This window comes from Pelodiscus sinensis, chromosome 14 (assembly GCF_049634645.1).
Source record: "Pelodiscus sinensis isolate JC-2024 chromosome 14, ASM4963464v1, whole genome shotgun sequence".
NCBI classification, from domain to species: domain Eukaryota; kingdom Metazoa; phylum Chordata; order Testudines; family Trionychidae; genus Pelodiscus; species Pelodiscus sinensis.
Window position 1 is genome coordinate 21,866,375 of NC_134724.1, and position 21,325 is coordinate 21,887,699.

A 21,325-nucleotide genomic window follows, 5' to 3' on the forward strand; every position below is an offset into this window, starting at 1 on the left:
ACCTATTACTGAACATACATAACTACCATGCAAATACTTTTGTTTTTCTCCACTGCCTTTTCATTATCAGGATTTCATTAGAAGCCCTCTACTCATATTAACTAAACATATTTTTGTTGAAAAGGAATTAACTTGTTCTCTCCATCCATGGCTAATAATAATAATAATAATAATAATAATAAACTCAATACTGCTAAACCACAGACCCTAAAACAGTACAACAAAGGTCTGATCCCAGACGCCTCACACTTCCATTGAACTCTGTGGGAGTTTGCCTTGCAACAGGGTAGAGGGGTCAGGCCCTGAGAAGATAAAAATGCCAGTTAAAGCAGCACCTGACCTGGTGTTAAAGTAAAGCCAAGACTGGTCATGGGTAGAAGAAAGCACATACTTGGATGAAGGTTTCATTAGAGTTTGACAAAAGCCATACAGTACCTTTGTAGCCAGACGACACTCCATCACCCTAATATTGTAATGAGAAGTTGCTGCTTTATTCATTTCAACACAACTGTTGGCAATAACAAAAGCTGCTCCACTTGGAAGTCTCACATCAGTTGCCCTCAGAGGACTGAACTCTATCAGCTTGGCCTAGTAAAAGAAAAATGAATGGTCAATTTTAAATTACTAGCAATGGAGTTAGCTCAATAAATCAAATGCATTTGCCTTTGCAAATTTTTTTCTCTCAAGAACCCACAGACGGTTAATTAAGGAAATTGACATGAAACAGTAAGAAAAGCTATTTAGCTGCAACGATCAAGTTACAAGAAAATCTTAAGCCTCTTCCTGGGAGCTGGAATTTATGGCTTCTCCATTAAAAGTCCTTGTGTTTTCTGTTTCACAGAAGATATCTGCAGGCAAATCTTTTCAAAATAACTTCCTTTTAAAAGGAAGATGGCAGTAGGATTTGGGAAACTGAAATCCCGCTGGAGAGGGCATGGTGGAACCAAAGCATAGGACTATGGCAGTAAGAACTGAACCCTATATGTGAGAGCTGGGACCAAACAAAGCCTTACATTTGAACATCCTGCATTCTGGGGTGTTCAAAGTCTTGATCCAGGCCCATCCCCAATAACTACAGTGAGCTACTATTCAATAAAACATCCAGAATGCTCTGAGGGAGCCTGTCATGCAAATCAACTGGCTAGAAATAATGGGCAACCACCTTTTTTTCATACAACAAATTCAGGATACACTCCAGAGGTGTTTTGTGTGGGAGAGGTTTTTGCACCTGTATGGACCCCATCAGAATCATCAGGGTTCCACAAAGGCACAGCAATCTGCCAAGCATTGCAGGATCACGATGTTATTGTGCAAAATGACATGCCTACAAACTAGATGGTTTTGCACACTTCTGCTGCTTCTGTACGCTGAGCTCACTGCATATTCCAGGGACTTCTTAACTCCCCCCATTAGCCCAGAAGGTCCCTAAGGACCCTCTCATCACCCCTCTAATTCAGGGACTTTCTGCAATACTCCACAACCCACAATGCCAGGGGTGTGTTGTGTACTCCAATACTCTCTGCCTCCATACTGGGATCCCCCAGTCACACCCTTATGCCTGGAGTTGTGCACACTCCATTCTACTCGTCCATCATGCTGGGGATTCTATGTCATCTCCCCTGCCCCCATTTGCCTTGTGATTGTTTCTGTTTTAGCCTACCAGGGCTTCAAAACCCCATTCATATAGGATTCAGGGGCTAGTGCTTACAGACTGGGAGGGTAGGGGCACTAATGACAAAAGGAGCATGGGACTAGGTATTTTGAAAATTTGTAATTGAATACTTTTGAGCCCATTGCCTCACAGACAGAAACAGAGAAATGCCATTGAGTAGCGTGTAGGACCTTACTACATTCAGCCAGTTACTGCCTCACTTTCCCCAGTAATAGAACTGGAATAAAATACTTCCTGGCCTCATAGGCTTGTGGTGAGGTCTGTTATGGATACAGCATGTGGTGCCCTTTGGGAGAATGACTAGGCTATACATTTCAATAACTAAATCATTCAGGCTGTGATGTCATGAAGAGATGAGACGCATGCCTAGCTTTTACTTTTCACTGGGTAGGTTGTATATTACATGCTATGTCAGGGATCTGCTCAGCTCTGCGGAGCAGGGACCCATTACTGGGTTTGGCACTCTTCGCTTACTGCATGGTTCCATGAATAGCACTAAACAGGTGGCCACATGCCAATCTGCTTCCAAGCCAAAACTTAAAAACCAACAAATAGTCTCGCAGCACCACTGAGACTAACAAAAAATGTAGATGGTATCATGAGCTTTCGGGGGCACAGCCCACTTCCTCAGATGAATTCATATGTTTCTCATGTTTAAGACAGATATGTTCTACAACCTAATCAAACACTGGCATTTTAAGAAATCAAAGTCTGTTAAATATTTTTAAATTCCCCATTGTGTATATGAGCGAATCTGGAAGCTTTACTAGAACTGGTCTGTCACTAGACATTCCAATAAAGAATTCTTGTGATAACTAGCATAGGGAATTCTAGAGCTTCAGATTTCATAATGTAGGAATTACTCCAGGCATCAGTTAACCAATGTAGAGTCTATTACTCCTCTTTCCTATCTCTTCCTTTCCCAGATAGCCTTTCTATTCTCTCTCCATCTATTTTCATCTCATCTTCTTAGTCTGACCTGGCTCTCGAGTGCTGAACAGCGACATTTTTAATACAATGAGGCACATATATACTCTCGCATCTTCATTAGTGCATAATCAGTGTCTGTACTGTTTTGCTCAGCTACTTCCATTCATGTATCTTTAATTTGTATTGTTATGATGTGTTCTTAATTTATTGCTAAAAGAGTCACGTACAGTTCCTTCTTCTGCAAGGAATGATATCGACTGGTCCATGCCTCCTCCCTCTGTGCCAATGTAGCGTTCACTCTTGGTGCAAATTTCTGCAACTTCCACCTAAGCAAAAATGAGAAGTAAAGCTTAAGTGAAGATAAAGGATACTGCACATGCATTGCTTACATTTTGAACTAATGACACCCTGCAAGGACAGTGAGATACCTCTGAGATCACCCTCCTCACACATTCCTTACCACTACACTAAGCTTTGGTTGTCATATAAGAGTCTTTCTCCCTTTTGCTCTGAACCATACCAGAATCTTCCTGACTCCTCCCAGTCCCTTTCACCCAGCCAAATTCCACATCTGTGTTTGAGACTGTGCCGCAATACTAACAGCCTATAAAGTACATTCCCTGGTCACTTACATAATCCATACAATTCACTTAGCTACTTGCAATGCATCAGTTTCATAATTAGAAGTTACTGATTGAATTGAACTCATGAGATTTATGACTCTGCACTAACAAGACACTCACACAGTTTTCCAATGAGGGACTTGTTCATGTAGGCAAAACACCCAATAATATCAATGGGACTTTAACCTTAGTAAAGAGTGCATCATCAAGTCCCCACAATGAATCATCTAGGGTCTGGCTCTGACATTCGTACACTCAGATGGCCTTATTCTGCAAGTCGCACCACTGCCATCTTGAGGCACCATTCCTTCTGGGCACTGCCTTATGTACAGACCACATGGCAATGCCATAGTCTAGCCCTTTGGGATGTATGATCACCTCATTTTACAAACCAAAAACAAATAGTTTGAGGGTCAAATTCTGCCCTTGACTGTGTGAACGTGATTCTGACTGCCAGCAATGCACTGTGCGTGCATCTGCGCACAGATATCAGCCCAAAGGATTTTGTTCAGATGTGTAGTGGTTCCATGACTGCTCAGGGGCCTGCTAATGTCCTCAGCTGTTATGTTCTTAAAGAAAATACATACATAAATATGGGACCTGGCCCTTGTGACAGCATGTCAGGAGGTTCCCGACCCTGCACCCCCATCCGCAGCCAAATGTGACGCTCAGCCGGCCAGCAGTGTAGAAGGTTTATTGGTTCACAGAGAAGCAGCGTAGCATGGGACCGATGTTAACACAGGAGCCAGGGCAGACAGAATTATTCCTCTCAGGAGGGGAAGGAGTTCCTGGGCCCTTCACCCCTTTTCCTGCTCTCAGCTTCCTCATTCCTCCTAGCCCCACCAAGACTGATCCACGCTCACAGCCACTGCTCCCTGGCCCCAGGCCACCCCGCCCCTCCTTTGTCCTGCTTTCAAGGTGTTATCTCCTGTCACCTGGGCCTCAGGACATGAGAGACTAAACATACTTCCTCAGTGAGTCACACCCCGCCTCCCTCTCCTCATGCAGCTAGTGCTGCAGGGTCTGGGGAAACTGAGGCACGCACACAGACAGACACAGACATACACACACAGACACACACACGCATCATCACTACAAAGCAGCATAGGACAGTAGGATCACATATTAACCCATAAGACAAATGGTGAATGCAACACCAGAGTGAACACAGGATTACAAAAGTAGACAGCACCCCCACTATGTCACAGCCCTCCAAAGTACCAGGTGGTGCAGCTCCATTCTCTATGGAACATACTGTCTAGTCTGTGTTCCACTCTCTGAGATGACATCCTAATCTCTACTTTCTCTAATTTGTAAATCCCAGATGGTTTCTGTGAGGCTTCATCAATGTCTTAGCATGTTTTGGCACCCGGAAATGAAATGGTACTTTAGAAGGGGAGAGTAGGAATGTTATCATTGCTGTAATAGACATTAAAGCCAGCCCCTGAGGAGTCTTGGGGAATGCTCTAGAAATACTTTATAGTTACAAGTAAAGGGTAATGCTTGTATGGCTGCATGCTATCACATGCCAATCCCAGCTCATTCCCTCAAGCACAGGGTAGCCAGCATCATACATACAACAGAGAAGAAAGGAAAAGGAAAAAAGATGGTAGCAAAGAAGCAGCATGCTCTTCAAACCAGGAGCAAAGTCAGATTCAGATCCCGCACCAGAGAAGTGAAACAAGATAACCACCAGGGTAGCAACATTAACCAGCAGAGCAGCGACATTAACCAGCGATGCCACACCACTGTAAAAGGTAGCAGATAAAGGCAGTAAATCACATGGGGGGAGGGAAGTGTGCCTGCCTGCTCAATTTACATAAAGCCATTGGAAATAGACAAAGTTGTAAAACGTGTGCTCGGAGCTACACAATCAGAGGTGGGTTGCAAATACTCTAAAGGCTGATTTACTTGGCCCACACGTGCTACTTATGTAAGAAGCTCCATAAACTTCAGGTTGATAAGGAGCTGTCAAAAACCCATTACCAAACTTACTCTAAAGCTGAGCAGATAGGAGCAAACATCAAGGAAAGTTCAGATTGTCATCAGAGCGCCATATTGGTGCCAGAGTGTAAACAGACCCACTTACATAAATCTAAAGACAAAGGGATCTGCTTTCCCATGGATGCACCAGATCTTATGGGGGTAATTGCCTTCACCAAAGTCTATGTTCTCCCACCCACACCCCACAAACAATAACTAATTTGTGAATGAAACCTTACTATGCAACAGTCCACCCCACATTAATGATGCCCTTTTCCCTCTTAAAATAAGCAATGATATATTTGCATACTGAAAAAGACCCCCTGGCATACATGTGCACACACACAAAATGCAGCTTGTAGGTCCTCTCTCTTCTCTGCAGCAGGAACCATATGTATTCTCAAACATCCTTCTGCTCCCCATCACCAGGATGAGCCCCACAGCTATATTGCCCTGTGATAGGGCGCTTGCCCTGCACTGGCCCTTTAAGGGCAAAACCCCAGCCCTGAGTGAGGGCTGAGAGCGAAGCCCCAGCTGAGGCAGTTCTGCTAATAAGAGCCCAGCTAGGGGCTATATAAAGAAGGACTCCGAAATAGAAAGGGGGAACTGACTGCTGTTTTGGAGAAGGAGTGGTAGGGATTTAACTGCTAGGGAAGTAGTAGGCTTCCTGAAGGTAGAGCAGGGCTGGGGAAGCTCTGGCCAAACAAGCTCCCGGTCTGTAAGACCTGAAGCAAGGCCCAAGGCTATTAGGGCTGTAGAGAGGCAGCCATGGTAGGCAGGGGCAGCAGGTCCACACCCTTTTGCTAGTAATGAGTGGCCATTACAGACTGCAGTTTGCCCGAGGCAGGGGCTAGATGAAGACTGATGGAGGGTCACTGAGGCAAGTTGGGTACAAGGGAACTGGGTGTTCCATGAGAGGAAAATGGGATACCCTGGGGAAGGAAGGACCCTGGAGTGCAAGCAGGATAAACACCAACCCCTGGAAGGGGGGCTCAGACACTGGAGTGGGCATGGCCAGAGGGCAGTGTCCTGAAGATGAAGCTGTGGTCAAAGAGAAACATGTGGAGACACCAGCTAGAGGGAGGTGTCCACAGAGTCAACAAGCTAACTCCCAGAACTGCTAGCCCATGACATGCCCCCTCTCTCCTCCTCTATAGTGGTCCTGCTTCACTTGTTTTGCTGCTACTTGTGCAGCATACTGGTGTGAGGTCCAGGCAATGCATCAGCAGGGCAGCAGTGGAAAGCTCTCCAGCTTAGATTTGAAAATCTGATGTACGTGTAAGATCTGCTTATGCCCTGAAATATCCAGGTCCAGATTTACACACGTTTCTAATAACCTAGCCTAATATTCAGCTATTGAGGTACCTGTACTGTATATGGCATGGCAGACAGAGAAATGATTGTTTCAGTGGCAGGTTTTGGGAGGAAGCATAGCAAAACTCAGACGAAGCAATTCTCCCCTGGCTTTGTCTGAATACAAGCCATACTGCCTTCTACATAGATCCTCTACGGCTCAACTTTGTGAGCCTAGGATTGTTTACACTTAAAAAAAGGGTGGGAGGGGGTCTTGTAGATGTGGAATGTTAACAATTAGCACACTGCCACCACCATCCCTTCATATGTTTTAGTGATCCATGCTTCATTAAGTGCTGGTCCTTGTTTGGCCCCAGCCTGTCAGCTGTCCAGCTGCGTGTGCTGGGCATACAACATTGCTGGAGCCTTGAGCAACTACTTCTTTTTTTTTTTTAATTATAGCTCAGCAAGGATTGGCAGGACCACCAAGAAGGACCTGGCAGGAGTTGAAGAACCCTCTCCAAAAGACAGCCTAAAGCATCCCTAAAAAACTTGTTTTCTAATTTAAACAGGTTCATGCCTCCACAGACTGGCCTTCTCCTAGTAGTAACAGAGGCTGGGACTGTAGCGCGTGAAGTAGTCAGTTGTGCAAAAAAGCAGGTTTTACTCATTATTGATGCAACCAGCCAAAACATTTGCTTTTTGGTAAAACTAGCAATAAGACAAAATTCAGGGAAGTGTTACTGTAATCTTGGAAGCTGATGTGAAGGACTGAAGGATGTAGAGTCACAGACAGCCATGGCGTGCAGAGGTTTTATATTTAGAAAAGGATGGTCTTACTAAAACAGTAAGTTTAGAGCCTAGGTCTCCAGACTCCCTCTCCAGCTCTATATTTGACTTCTTGTGTGATCCAAAGTGCGAACACTACCTCATGTGTCAGAATGCATTACCATTTGTGAAGTGCTTTCAGATCCTCAGATGGGGAATGCTATAGAAATGCAAACTATTATTATTATAAAACAGACAGGATGGGGAAATTAGGATCTCAGAGATAAGAGGGCTTCTAAAAAACAATTCTGCAGGAAAAAAATGCCAAAAGTGCGTGTCAAAGAAAATTTTACTCATTCATTTAGTGCCATTTAGATTTGGCCAGCCACTCCTGGCATCTTGGCAGAAGCTGAGGGTCTAGACAGCCACCTAGTTTGTTTATAGCTTGAGCAGCTGCTAGCCCATCTATTTCTCACTACAATGGGTTCACCACTTCTCAGCCAAACCACAAAACATGAAGGCTGTCTCTACATTGGCAAGATTTTGCGCAAAATCAAACGCTTTTGCGCAAAATCTTGCCGCCTGTCTACACTGGCCATGAGTATTTGCACAAGAACACTGACATTGTAATGTACAAAATCAGTGCTTCTTGCACAAATAGTCTGATGCTCCCGCACAGGGATAAGCCCTCTTGCGCAAGTATTCTTCCGCAAGAGGCCAGTGTACACAGGCAACGTTAATTTCTTGCGCAAGAAAGACAGATGACTAAAATGGCCATCGGAGCTTTCTTGCGCAAGAGAGCATCTACATTGGCATGGATGCTTTTGCATGTGTAGAAGCACAGTGTAGACGCTCTCTTGCGCAAATACTTTTAACAGAAAAACTTTTCCGTTAAAAGTATTCGCGTAAAATTATGCCAGTTTAGACACAGCTGAATGGTTCCCATACATTCAAGACCCATAACTGTAACATAATTTAGGAGATGGGAATTGTGCTATCTGCTAAATGGCATTTTTGTCTCACGTTACATCTTCAAAGAACTTTACGCAGTGTTAACTAATCAATTCTCACATCATTTCTGTAAGGCAGGTATTAGTCCCAATTTACAAACAAGGAAACTGAGGTACAGATGTTTAAGTGACTTGTCACATAAAACAGTCCCAGAAGTAGAATTACAACATGAATATTTCTGATTGCCACCACTGTGGCTTGTTCTTCCCAGCAATGCTGTCATAGGTTTTATCTACATTTAACAATTTAGAGTGCAGCCACGGAAGTGCTTTAAACTGAAAGGCTACGTCTAGACTACATCTCTTTTTCGGAAAAGGGATGCAAATTAGACGTATTGCAATTGCTAATGAAGAGGGGATTTAAACCTTCCCCGCTTCATTAGCATAAAAATGGCTGCTGCTTTTTTTCGGCACGGAGCTTTGCCGGAAAAAAGCGCAAGTCTAGATGCTGATCTTGTGGAAAATAAAGCCTTTTCTGAAAGATCCCTTATCCCTCTATGAAATAAGGCTTCATTAGCAATTGCGATACATCTAATTTGGATCCCTTTTCCGAAAAAGGGATGCAATCTAGATGTAGCCAAAGTGTGGCTGCAGCATGCGTAAACCACCTCAGTGAGGGGAGTAGCTAACAGCATGGGGAGCGCGGCTCCCAGCTCTGTAGCCTGGTTCACACTGGCCTTTTGCAGGACTGTAACAATGAGGCACAATACCAGGAAAACTGTTTTTAATTCCCATAAGCAATAATGGCTTCATATAATAGGTGAATCTGAACTTTTCCTGCCTAATTCTTTTGAAACCCACACATTCTAAAAACCCTCCAATTTCTCGAGTACTGACCCCAAAAATGGGAGAATTCTAACTATGCTACCCTGCTCACGTGGGGTAACGTGACTAGAATGTGTGAAATATTGATACAACACCTGAATCCATTTGCAGGGTCTGATGTACTGAAAGAGCAAAGTGGAGAAGGAAGGAAGGAAATGTGCCTTATTCCTGTGAGTGGCTATGTTAGTAAAGACCTTTGACAGAATGCATTTTACTTAGACAACCCTAAAGGTGGTTTCACTGTATCTATCATTTTTATTTCTCATGGCCTCACATGACTCTCATCAGTTGTGATACTCTGCATAGGTGCAAAATACGCACCAAGAACAGCTCAAAATAAACTAGTGGCCTATTACTGTAATCATTTAGAGGTGAGCCCTGCAGTCCTTGCTCAGGTGACAGCTGGGGAATCAGAAGCTCTTGCAGGATCATGGAAAGGAAATATAGGTGCCACTGCCTTGAACTTAGACATTGTGAGCAATGGCATCTGTCACCATTCAGCTCCTCTAGCCAAAATGTTCCTGCATATACAACAGCCCTCCGATACTACATCAGCAGAAATGACTGCAATAATGGCCCATCTCATGAGAGAGGAGAGAGATTTGTGTAGGACTGGAGCGTACATTCATTTTTATTTTGTCTGTGGTTCATCCCTTACACCTTTTGGTACCTTCATGGCACCTGATCTTGACCCTAAAGCAGGCCTAGATAAGCTCCTTGGATTTTTCTTCCTCTTATTCTTTTCCACCTCTGCTGGCCTAACTGCCACCATCATATGTCAGCTCCTCTCCTCCTGCCTTCAGAGGCTGAGCATATCATGCTCAGAAAATGAGTAAGCTCCACCACCAATCTGGAAAGCAGCAGCCTCAAATAGCACAGCTCTCCAACTACCGCCTCAAAGACTAATACAATCAGGTTGTTAGCATCTCTTGGCAAGTTCACATGCCAGATTGGCAGGGCTTGACATGGGGGATGTTTAGCATCAGAGAGTTATACAAAATACTACATTTCGTTTTTTGTTGTTTATGCGATAAAAACAAATATAATAACACAATTAGAATGTGTCTAATAGAGCAAAAACAACATTATCAAGAACAGAATCACAGCACACAATTCTGTAACAATGTTGCACAAGAGAAGTCCTATAATTTAAAAATATGAAAGAAATACAATTTTTTAAGCAAGCTGCTGCTTCTCAAGCACTTTAAAACTAAAGCTCTGGTTTTGCTGATACCAATAGTTAAAGAATTTGGAAAAAACCTAAAGCGGGGCACACCTACCTACCTCTTAGACTATTCTGTTTCTTCCTCCCTCCTCATTTTAAATTCTGATCAGTATCCTTTGCCAGGAGGCAATGATTACTCATTTGTAGGTTGGATAACTTGTTCACATGTGCAGACCAGGACTAGCCTTTGATCTGAAGGAGAGTTTCAAAAAAAAAAAAAAAAAAAAACAACCCTCTGTTTTTTGTTTGAAACAGTTTAAAGTTCTTTCTGATAAGGAGTAAGTCAAATCTTGGGTTACAAAGAAAGAAATGTCTACCACTTAAAAATTGTTTCATCTTTGATCCATAGTATTTCCTACCCAATATAGGCAGTTTGAAGAAGTCTACCCTAAGAAACCATGTCAACAGAGACACAGCTTAGTCTAACAAAGTAAGGGGTTAGTTGAACTATTTGCTGTTATATTTAGGTGGAAAGATTTTAAAAATATATACGAGTGCTGCTCAATAAACTGGAAAACTGGGTTTTTGAGTAAATGAAATTTTTCACTAAAAGTGTCTGCTTTCCACAGAAAGTCTTGTTGAAAAACTAAACATACTTCTTTTGCTGAATTTTCAGCTAAAATCTTTGTTTTTCATTTCTTCAGTGAAAAGTTGAAATTTTCAACTAAGTGTAAAGGAGAGAACTTTTCTCACAAGTTCCATTCACAACTCAACTCTGTAAGTTTTGTTTCCTCTTTGCTTTTCATAAACTCATCTTTTTAAAGCATGACAATTTGTTACATCCTTACCCCCTATTTCTTTGGAAGATTAGCAATCACTAAATTAGTTTCCTTAATCTTCATTGGATCCATGTGGTAATAGTGACAACAGACAATGAATTATAATGGAAACAGAAGATCATCAACTTTATATGATTTTCCACAAATATTCAGATGACCACTGGTCTAGACTAGGAATTTATGTTGAAATAACCCCCACAAGTTTAAATTTACAAGCAGTGCGTCCACACTACCAAGCCCATTATTTCAAAATAATAGGCCACGAAATTCAAACTCTGTACTCTTGCTTTTCACAAGGAGTAATGCTAATTCTAAACTAATAATTTCAAAATATTCGAGGTTGCGCATCCACATTAATGAGGACATGCTAGTTTGAATTTATTAAGTTCTCAAGTTGAATTTAGTCATTTTGAAATAGTTTCCTAGTGTAGACATGGTCTAAGGAAGTATGTGAGTGAGAAGTCCAGTTAAGGAAGATTCAACTGTAATAGTTCACCTGCTCAAACAGAGGTTAAGATCCAAATGCTCTGATTTTCACCTTTTGCATTAGTTGGGACAGGATGTAAATCAGGATAAAATGTGGCCCTTTGCATCCAAATAGGCTAGTCTATCATTTTTAATGTATTACATACTAGTTACCACTCCCTTTCAGTCTCAAATAAGCCTTTACAGAATTAAACTCATGCAAGATTAAGCCCCTTAAAAGAGTAGGACAATTAGTGAGTGGGAGACAGGAAAATATTTGTTAGTAAAACAAAATTAGTGTTTCTTGAATTGATTTGGGTTTTTTGGAAAAGCACACACTTTGTTATCCCAAAACTTGATATATACAAATCTAGAATGACTGAAAACAAAATGAACTGACTTTATCTACAGAATGATGGTATAAAATTACATTCACTTGAGTTATTTTATGTAAGACATTTTGAGCAAGGTCAGTACATCAGTATTTTTGTACATAAAAGAGTGCAGAAAAAAGTGACGCTGTAACATTTCAGCTCTATAACAAAAAGTCACGTTTCCTTTCTGTTTGAAAGGTAATTATTCATGAAGGGAACCTCTGTTATTAATAGCCGTAACAGCATGGTACAACCTTTAAACATTTTCACTATCAGTTCTCCGAGAGCTCTTTTCATCATATAACTTCTGGTAAATTAAGGTACCTATGTGTATGCATGATAAAAAAAATCACAGAATCACAATATGCAAAAATCCTATTAATCCACCTCATCTATCCCTCAGTCAATGAAAGAATGTTTCCTAATTTATATTTACCAATTTTCCAATTTCATTTTACATGCCATGAGCAACATGGCTTTCAGCATTTTTTTTTTTTTTTTTTTTTGCACAATAAAATATGGAAGATTTAGCATCTCGTGTAAAATCCATTGCAGATTTTTCATTACTTCAATGGGGTTTCGATCAGGTCCTCAACTCATAGTACTAAAAACTATATAGCTGCAGGTATACCTGATTATTTGATATTTATAGCAGCATATAAAAGGAGCATGACATGGTCATTATTCTACTACATCACTAAAGACATAGTTTAAGATGACATAAATAATCTTTCAATCTCAGACATAGTATATAATGTAATAGCATCTGGGGAAAAAAAGGACTGATTTTAAATATATTGTGTATAAAATAAACTAAAACGTAGAAAATACTAATACATAGAAACTAATGAAAGTTACCATCTGCTTACAGTCTGCATGCTAAATTCCAATTACCTGAATTTCACATATGTTTTGCAAGGTAATTATACTTATTTTAATCAGAAGCAGGAAAATATTTGTCAGATATTATCTGAATGTCATCACAAACACCGTAATTGTAACCTGACGTTGTCTGTCCTTTAACATACTTAAATGGTGGATTTCCAGTCTGGTTCATGAGAGATTATGGCCTTTGATTACCACACAAGCTGCTCCAAGAGCTCTGCTTCCACTTGATTTGAATAAACACAGTCAAACCTAACAACTCCTTACTAGCTCTGGAATTTTTTTCCTATGGGCCTGGAAGTTTTGATAGTACTTTATAACAACAACATCTTAAAATATAAAGTTTACATGTGTATTTATAGATAAGCTCAATCACCTTAAACAGATGCTTTTAAAAGGGAAAGGAAATGGAAAAGCTCAGAGTAATGTTATAAAAGAATCTAAATCATAACCATTGCACCTATCATTCTACAACTTCCAGTCAATTTATAGCTGTTCATCATCACAAACACTTTGGTAAGTTATCCCATTTTACAGGTGGGGAAATTTAGGCCAAAGGGAAGTGATTAAAGTCTCAATTCTGAAAACCTTCTGCACTGCACAGGGGCTTCAGAAGCACGATGGGATCTTCAAAAGAGTAATGTTGGCCTAACTCTTCTTCCATTGAAGGCTACGATAATTCAACTATTGACTTTGGTGGGAGCAGAAAAAGCTAATGCTGAATGCTTTTGAAAATTCTGCTGTTAAATTTTGAGGGTGAAAACAATCCAGAGTGTGAATGGTCAGCACAAAGCCACCAACATTCTATCAACAACTTTAGGGGTGATACTGGGGACCTACAGTGGTATACGTACAATGCAGAAATGTTTCAATTTGTTTACACTGATCTGTGTGGTAGTCCTGTGGGCAATGTACTTATGCTTACTTTTATGTGTTCTAAAGCCTCCAAAGTTTTTCACTTTATTAAATATGACATGATGAGCTGTGCGGGAGAAGACCAAGATCCTTGGAGTGCATATTCCAGAAACCTTCACCTCTCTGTTATTTTACTCTAAATGTGACTGGCTTTTATAAACTTGGGGTATTGTTTGTTTCCTTACTTCTCTAATTTGAACTCCTGCTGGCCTGTTTGTGACCAAAGACTCAAAGCTATGCTATCATTTTTAAGCACTGAGAGACCTGCACAGATGGGAATTTTTCACATGCTGCGCCTGTGTGCTTTTCTTTTTTTATAAACCATTAAGCTAGTCATTTACAGTACACAATGTAAAGCAATCGCAACACTTAATTTGGTTTCCCTAACTTCCATTTCATATTCCTCTCTCCTTGATATTAAGGTCATTACCATGACAGAGAACCTTTGCTTTCTGAGCACTTGTCCACTCCTGCTGCTTACCACATAAGGTTTTCTGTGAAATTACAATTAATTACTGTGAAAATTATCAGAAAGTGTCATACTTCAACATTCTGATTGTCTTCATACATAAAATAAATCCTTAACGAATGCTAGCAATGCCAGCTCAAACCCCCAGTGTTTTCTATTCTAAAACAACATTTAATTATCTGAAACACTGGATCCAAGATTAAAATAATGCACTTAAAATAAATACACTTCATGCTATGTGTGCTATTAACCTGAGCTACAAGAATGAAATTCTAATGTGCAAAGCTTTTTTCCTGTGTGTCTTTTCCCAATGTGCTGCATTGCAAAAGAGGGGAACACAATGGTCTTCACAAACCAGCTCACCTTTTCCCATCCTTATTTCTAATGGTGACACATTTTCAAAAGTGACTCATGATTTAAAGCGCTTCCATTCATTCTTTACTAAGTACAATTCATATGAAAAAATATCTTTGTTTAAATCCATGAACTACATTTTTGGAAGTGGCTTTACAAATTTGCACCCAACTACTACAGTATGAAAATAATTGCACTTCCAACTACCTCATTTGTGTGACCAAGTGCAGGTTTCATGCATTCCATTGTATAAATCCAATCCTGGAGCCTTTTGGAATTCAAGGCTGATATCTCATTTTATGTAATTTATTTGAGCCTAATCCAATGCAAGTCAGTGGGGATCTTTCTATTAACATCATGGAATTGATTTAGGCCCCCTAATTAATAAATATAAACATATTGCATTAGGCCTGCTCCCACTGGCAAAGCTCCCACGGATTTCAATGACGTCATGCTGAGTAGATTTGGGCCTCTTATCAAACCTCCATCAAACCTCTGTAAATGCTCTTTCTAAGAAGGTACCCAAATGTTGTTTAGACTCAGCCCCTCAGTGTTTCTCTTGTTTACTCTACACTATATATGTTTTTTCTTAGTTTACATAGGTGATAAACATTTATTTAGCCATCCAACTCTAAGCAATGGAAAAAATGCAGAGGCGGCCTCACAAACCTGAGTACAGTAAGACCACATATTTTCAGCACAACACCAGAGTCAGTTCACTCAAATAAATCTAAGTATTGAGATGTACTAGCTAAACTACTGTGTTCACAAATTCTTAGCAGAAAACATGATGGTAGGACAATTAAAAACATCACTCTGCTTCCACTGCTGACAAGACTTTTCTCATGTTGAAAAGCTGTGTTAAAGAGGCTCTGTATTCCTAATAACCTAAAGATTATTTTAAAATCAAATGATATAACTGAGCATTAGCATTCTTTGTATTATTCTAGTGTAGTGTTGGACTAGAAGTTTGCTATAGAAGAGATTAATTCTTTTTAAACATGTAATTTAAATTTTTTTATCTTAAAAGTTGAATATTTGTGTACTGCAACTAGTTAACATTGCATAGCCGGTTGAATTGACTTGGACTGGTATTTTGCCTAAACCAGGGGTGGGCAAAAGGGTCTCCGCAGGCTGGATCTGGCCCGCCAAGCAGGTTGATCCGGCCCGCGGAGGCCCTGCCGCTCCCCCACGCTCAGGCCAATTAAGGTCGGGGCGGGGGAAGCGCACAAAGTTTCCTCCGCCCTGCCAGGAGCACGTAGCACTTTGAAGTGCCGCGCACTCCTGGCAGGGTGACAGGAGACTTTACGTGCTCACCCGCCCCCAAACTCTGACTGGCAGGAGGAGTGTGCAAAGTTTCCTCCGCCCCACCCCTGCCCTGCGAGGCACGCGCAGCACTTCAAAGTGCCGTGTGCTCCTTGCAGGGTGGGAGGAAGCTTCACATGCTAATCCGCCCCAGACCACTCAGAGCTTGGGGGCCGGGTAGTGCACAAAGTTTCCCCTGCCCTGCCCTGCCCCTGCCCTGCAAGCAGCATGTGGCACTTAGAAAAGTGCCATGTGCTCCTAGCAGGACAGAGGAAACTTTTTGGGCTTCCCCTGCCTCCAGGCTCTAATTGGCCTTGAGGTGGGGAGCGTGCAAAGCCTCTTTCTGTCATGCCAGTGGCATGGATGCTTAGTGGTAAGGGGGGTAAAAGAGGCTCATCCACCCCCAGACCAATCATGGACTGTGGGTAGGGAAGCCCCAGATGCATTCTGGCCCCGCCCCTTCCATTTTAGGCCTCACCCCTTCCAGGGCAGCCCAGGGCCACTTCAAAAATGTTTTGGATCCTGGCCAAATATTATTATCCACCCCAACCTAAACTATTCTGTGTGATTTTTAAAATAATTCTAGGCAAACTAAAACAATGCCCTTTTTACACACAATGATTAGTGACAGCATTTTTTTCTGAGCTAAATTGTAATCTCTACCAAAAAAAAAGCTATTTTTGAAAGCTAGCACTAAAACCTAATTATGACTGCACAGCACTTCCATTTTGTACTCTAGTTCTTTTCTTTATCTTACAGAAACAAAGCCTCATGCTAAGGGAGAGTATCATAAGATCGCTTTAATTTCCAGTTACTTTTACTTTCAGTCCATTACAGTATTTAAAACTCTCAATACCAGGAAAAAGAGAACTATAAATCAAAGTATCTTCATAAAAATAGTTTTGCATCAAGAAAACAGATAACTGTTCCATTCAGCAAAAGGTCAAAATTCCAGAACTTTGGCCACAGAACTCCTACTATACAGCCAAATCTTATGCTGAAGCCAAAAGTTTCTGTACTCTGCTTCAGCAAAGCATGTGTTTTAAGGCTTAGCAATACCCATCAAATGGGGCAAAAAGTCAACCTTTTCTTGTAACCTTACCAAAATAGTCCACACTGATGACAAAACACTGCAACTTAAATTATCTGCAGTTGTCATTTCTGTTACAGGTAATTCTTTGAAGAAGGGGGTCGGTATGGCAACTTTCACTAAGAGTTACTGATTACTTTAGGATTGTTAATTACATTAACAATGTCTTCTTTGGGGGATTTTTTCCCTCCAAAAAATGAAATACATAAATAGAGATATCCTGAAAAGTTCAGGTCTGGGAAGTGTTGAGATTCTGGAACACACTCCTCTGAAAAATCCCCTGGCACAGGGAAGCTCCCAGCTGGTACACAGCTGGTATTGCTGGCCCCTACAACACCCACCACTTGGTCCACGTGCAGGGCGGACTATAGGGCAGGAAGGGGAGGTGCCACAACATATTTTATACTGAGCTGGTAAACAGTTCATTAGGTCTAAGATGCCAAGAGTGCTTTACTTTGTGCTAGAGCTCAGAGTTCCCCAGATCCAAACATAAGCATGGTGCAGCAGAGAATCTAGGCCAATGGACTTATAAAAAGCTTTCTGTGCTAGATGCAAAACCTTGCCTTTGGCACCAGGCTTCTTGTTTTCTACCATGCTATAAACCTCTTACGTTGTGCTAGAGGAGAGCATTGCTGCCATGGACCTCATCAGTGCTATCACTCACAACCATACATTTTGCTCTTGGCTAACCTCTTCACAACAGGTTTAGCATGATGCAGAACTAAACTCCAAGGCCATGTGTGAGTTTACATGAACATCCAGGCAAAGACACATACTGTAACTTATTTTTTCTTAACAGAGATGTAACAGCATTATTTAGCACACAGCATGCCTGTTCTTGGTGGACAAGTTACTAATTTCTACTAATAAAGTTCAGGGTTTTTTATTTCTGTCAGATTTATGGATCATTTCTGAGACTCATTTTCTGGCATGGAATGTGAATACACTAGTTACAATGACTAGGCAACAGGCACAAATGTAAATAATATTTTTTACTTTAGGAAAAGAAAAGATGTAAGATTCTAGATTCTACCCAGACATTTCTACCAGACTGAACTTTATTGCTCCATATGGTACTTTCAAGCACCAGGACCACTGCAGAAGTGTTTTGACACATGGATGAAAGTCTACTAACAGTTTTAGTAGCAACAATTCATGTATACTAGGTTTGTTTTTGAGGAAAAATATTTGTTTAAAAATTGAGGACTAAATTTTGCATGTGGACTGTACATGGGTTCATTTCAAAACAGGGGGAAGAGTGTGATGGAAGATTTCTATTCCTATTTTGTCTTAACTATAACCCATTAAGAAACTGCTCCACAGGCTTTCAACTGATGCTTTGCTACTAGAGCCATGGAAAGTCATTCAGGGAGGGAGTATAAGGGTCAAAGGGTGTGATCCACATGTTTTAGAACATATATGCTCAATCCTGGCTTGCAGAGATTACATCTGGTCCATGGATGGCCATGTGTGAGACTCGAGTTGGCCAAAATACAGGCTTACAATAATTCTCTTTCTGCAGCTTTAATGTATGCCTGTTTCCTTGCCAAATGTAAAGCCTGCCAAAATTTGGCCAAAGATGTTTCCTCACTTGTGCAATATTTTAAGTTTATATCCAACAGTTCTTTGTAAAAACAATTGCATTGTGTCTTTAAAGTTTATAGATGTTAATATTTAAAGTTGCATTTTACAGTTTATACTCTTGGGTTTTACAGTAAATTACCTTTGAAAGGGTCTTTCCATTCGCGGTAAGTGTCACAAGTCCCGCACAGCATACCAAGGCACTGGAACTAGACAGACCAGAACTTGGTGGGATGGTTCCATCTAACAGACAATTCATTCCAGTTGGGCTATTAAGACCGAAATGTTCCTAACAATGAAAAAATAAACAATCTGAGTATCAAGTACAGACCGCCTTAGACTTTCAATTATCCCATGGATTTCTGTTGTTGAACTAATGTGTTGTTTGCTGTCACCATGAAGGGTGGTCCTTAAAAACCGAGACTAAACCTCAGATGAGAAGTGCACAAATATAAGATTTTAAGACCATTTCACCTTTTTGGTTATATTTTGATAGCCCCTCTTCACTTAAAAATATTATTTTAGACCTGATAATTTGCATGCTTAATCTGAAAACAACAGAGAATTTCTGAGGTCTTTCAGACAAGCTGAAACTGTTCTACAGCTCAGCTATCACTAATATTTCTGAATTGAAAGGAAAAATAGCCAATTATAGTTTTCACTAAATTATAAGAGGCGCTAAAGCTCAAAACTGTGGATTTTCATTGCTACTGCTACCTCTAGACACTCTTCAGTTGTGACTCATGCCCTGTGATGTCAAATTAGTCCCCAAATGTAGGGACTCCTACTATAAGATACTTCCAGAGAAAGCATTCTGCAACTTGCAGAAGATCCCAGCAAAATTGGAATTTAAGAGACATTTTGGCCATATGGTAGTTTTGCATGCAGCCCAGACAGGGACAGTGAGTAGGAAGGCAAATTCCCTGATTCAAACATACATCAAAAATAGAATCAGAGAAATGTAGAGCTGAAAGGATTCTTGAGAAGTCATCAAATCCAGCTCCCTGCATGGTGGCAGGATCAAGTAAACTATCCCTGACAGACATTTTTCCAACTTGTTTTAAAACCCTCCAATGATGAGGATTCCACAAACTCCTTTGGAAGCCTATTCCAGAGCTTAACTAGCCTTCCAGATAGAAAGTTTATCCTAATATCTAATCCAAATGTCCTTTGCTGCAGATTCAGATCATTAATTCTTGTTCTCCCTTCAGCAGATACAGAGAACAACTGATCCCTGTCCACTTGACAATAGCCCTTAACATATTTGGAGATTTTATTATCCCATTCCTACACACACTCCCACCTTCTTTTCTCAAGACTAAACATGCCCAATTGTTTTAACTGTTCCTTATAGGTCAGTTTTTCTAAACCTTGAATTATTTTTGTTGCTCTCTTCTGGATTCCTGCCAATCTAATCAGATCTTTCCTATAGTGAGGTATTAGGAACAGGACACAGGATGCCTCACTGGTGCTGAGTGGTCAGGACAGTTACCTCCGATGTCTTACACTTCACTTACACTCTGAGTAGTACACCTCATATGAAAGCAGATTTTTTGCAGCTGTTGACACATATTCAGTTTGTGATCCACTATAACTCCAGGATCCTTTTCAGCAGCATTACCACCTAGCTGGCTATTCCTCACATTGTAGTTCTCCATTTGATTTTTTTTCTTCCTAAGGACAGTACATTGCACTCATCTCAGTTGAATTTCATCTTATTGAACTCAGACCAATTATCCAATTTCTCAGAGTCACTTTGAATTCTTATCCCTGTCCCCCAAAGTGCTTGCAATCCCTCCCAGCTCTGTGTTAGCTGCAAATTTTATAAGAATTCCAATCAAGTATCTAAGTCAATAATGAAAAAATTGAACAGTGCCGGATCCTGGACTGACCCTTGCAACACCCCACCCACTACATATGCTTTCCTCCTTTGACAGAGAACCATTGTGCATCCACCTGATAGCAATTTCTTCTATACCCCATTTCCCTACTTTGCTTTTGAGAATGTCATGTGGGACTGAGTCAAAGCCTCACTAAAATAAAAATATATCACATCCTCTGCTTCCTCATATCCACTATGCCAGTAACCCTAGCCAAAAAAAGAAATCAGTTTGGTTTGACATGATTTGTTCTTGACAAATCCATGCAGGTATTCCTTATAACCCTCATATCCTCCAAGTGCTTACAAATTCATTGTTTAATAATTTGTTCTCGTATCTTTCCAGGAATTGAAGTTTGGCTGGCAGATATGTAATTCTTTGTTCCCTTTTTAAGACAGGTACTAATTTTGCCCTTCCCCAATCATCTTGGACCTCATCTGTTCTCTGGGACTTTTTAAAGATACTTCCTAACTGTTCCAAGATTGCTTCATCTAGTTCCTTAAGTACCCCAGGATAAATTTCTTCAGGCCCTGCCAACTTGAATACATCTAATTTACCTAGATATTCTTTAATCTATTCTTTCCTTGGTTTGGATTGCATTCCTACCGCTTGTGGTTAATATTAATTTTATTGGTATGAAACTGTATTAGCAAGTAGGGGGGAAAGAAGTTTATATTATAACCATATATACAATATTATGAAGTCACTTGGTAGAAAGCCTATACACTAATTATATGCAAACAGTAAAGAATAGTAGGCAGTGTAATATGAGAAATATTTATTCAATGAGAGATGACCTTTCCTAACTCTAAATTCACCAGCTTATGTGAGGCCATTATGCTTTTTAATGACTATCATACTACTTATAGAAAAGGTACAACATCAGAAATGTCAGTGTG

At 40.6% G+C, this 21,325-nt stretch overlaps 1 protein-coding gene across 1 annotated transcript in view; it reads right to left on the reverse strand.

Moving 5' to 3' along the window:
• The window catches only part of GALK2 (galactokinase 2), a 75,548-nt gene that overhangs the window by 24,529 nt on the left and 29,694 nt on the right, over positions 1–21,325 (reverse strand). Inside the window, exons 5-7 of the mRNA XM_075897172.1 lie at positions 18,689–18,835; positions 2,830–2,928; positions 436–588 (exon numbers count right to left, since the gene is read on the reverse strand). Of these exons, the coding sequence (XP_075753287.1) occupies positions 436–588; positions 2,830–2,928; positions 18,689–18,835 (399 nt within the window). The remainder of the gene's footprint in view (positions 1–435; positions 589–2,829; positions 2,929–18,688; positions 18,836–21,325) is intronic.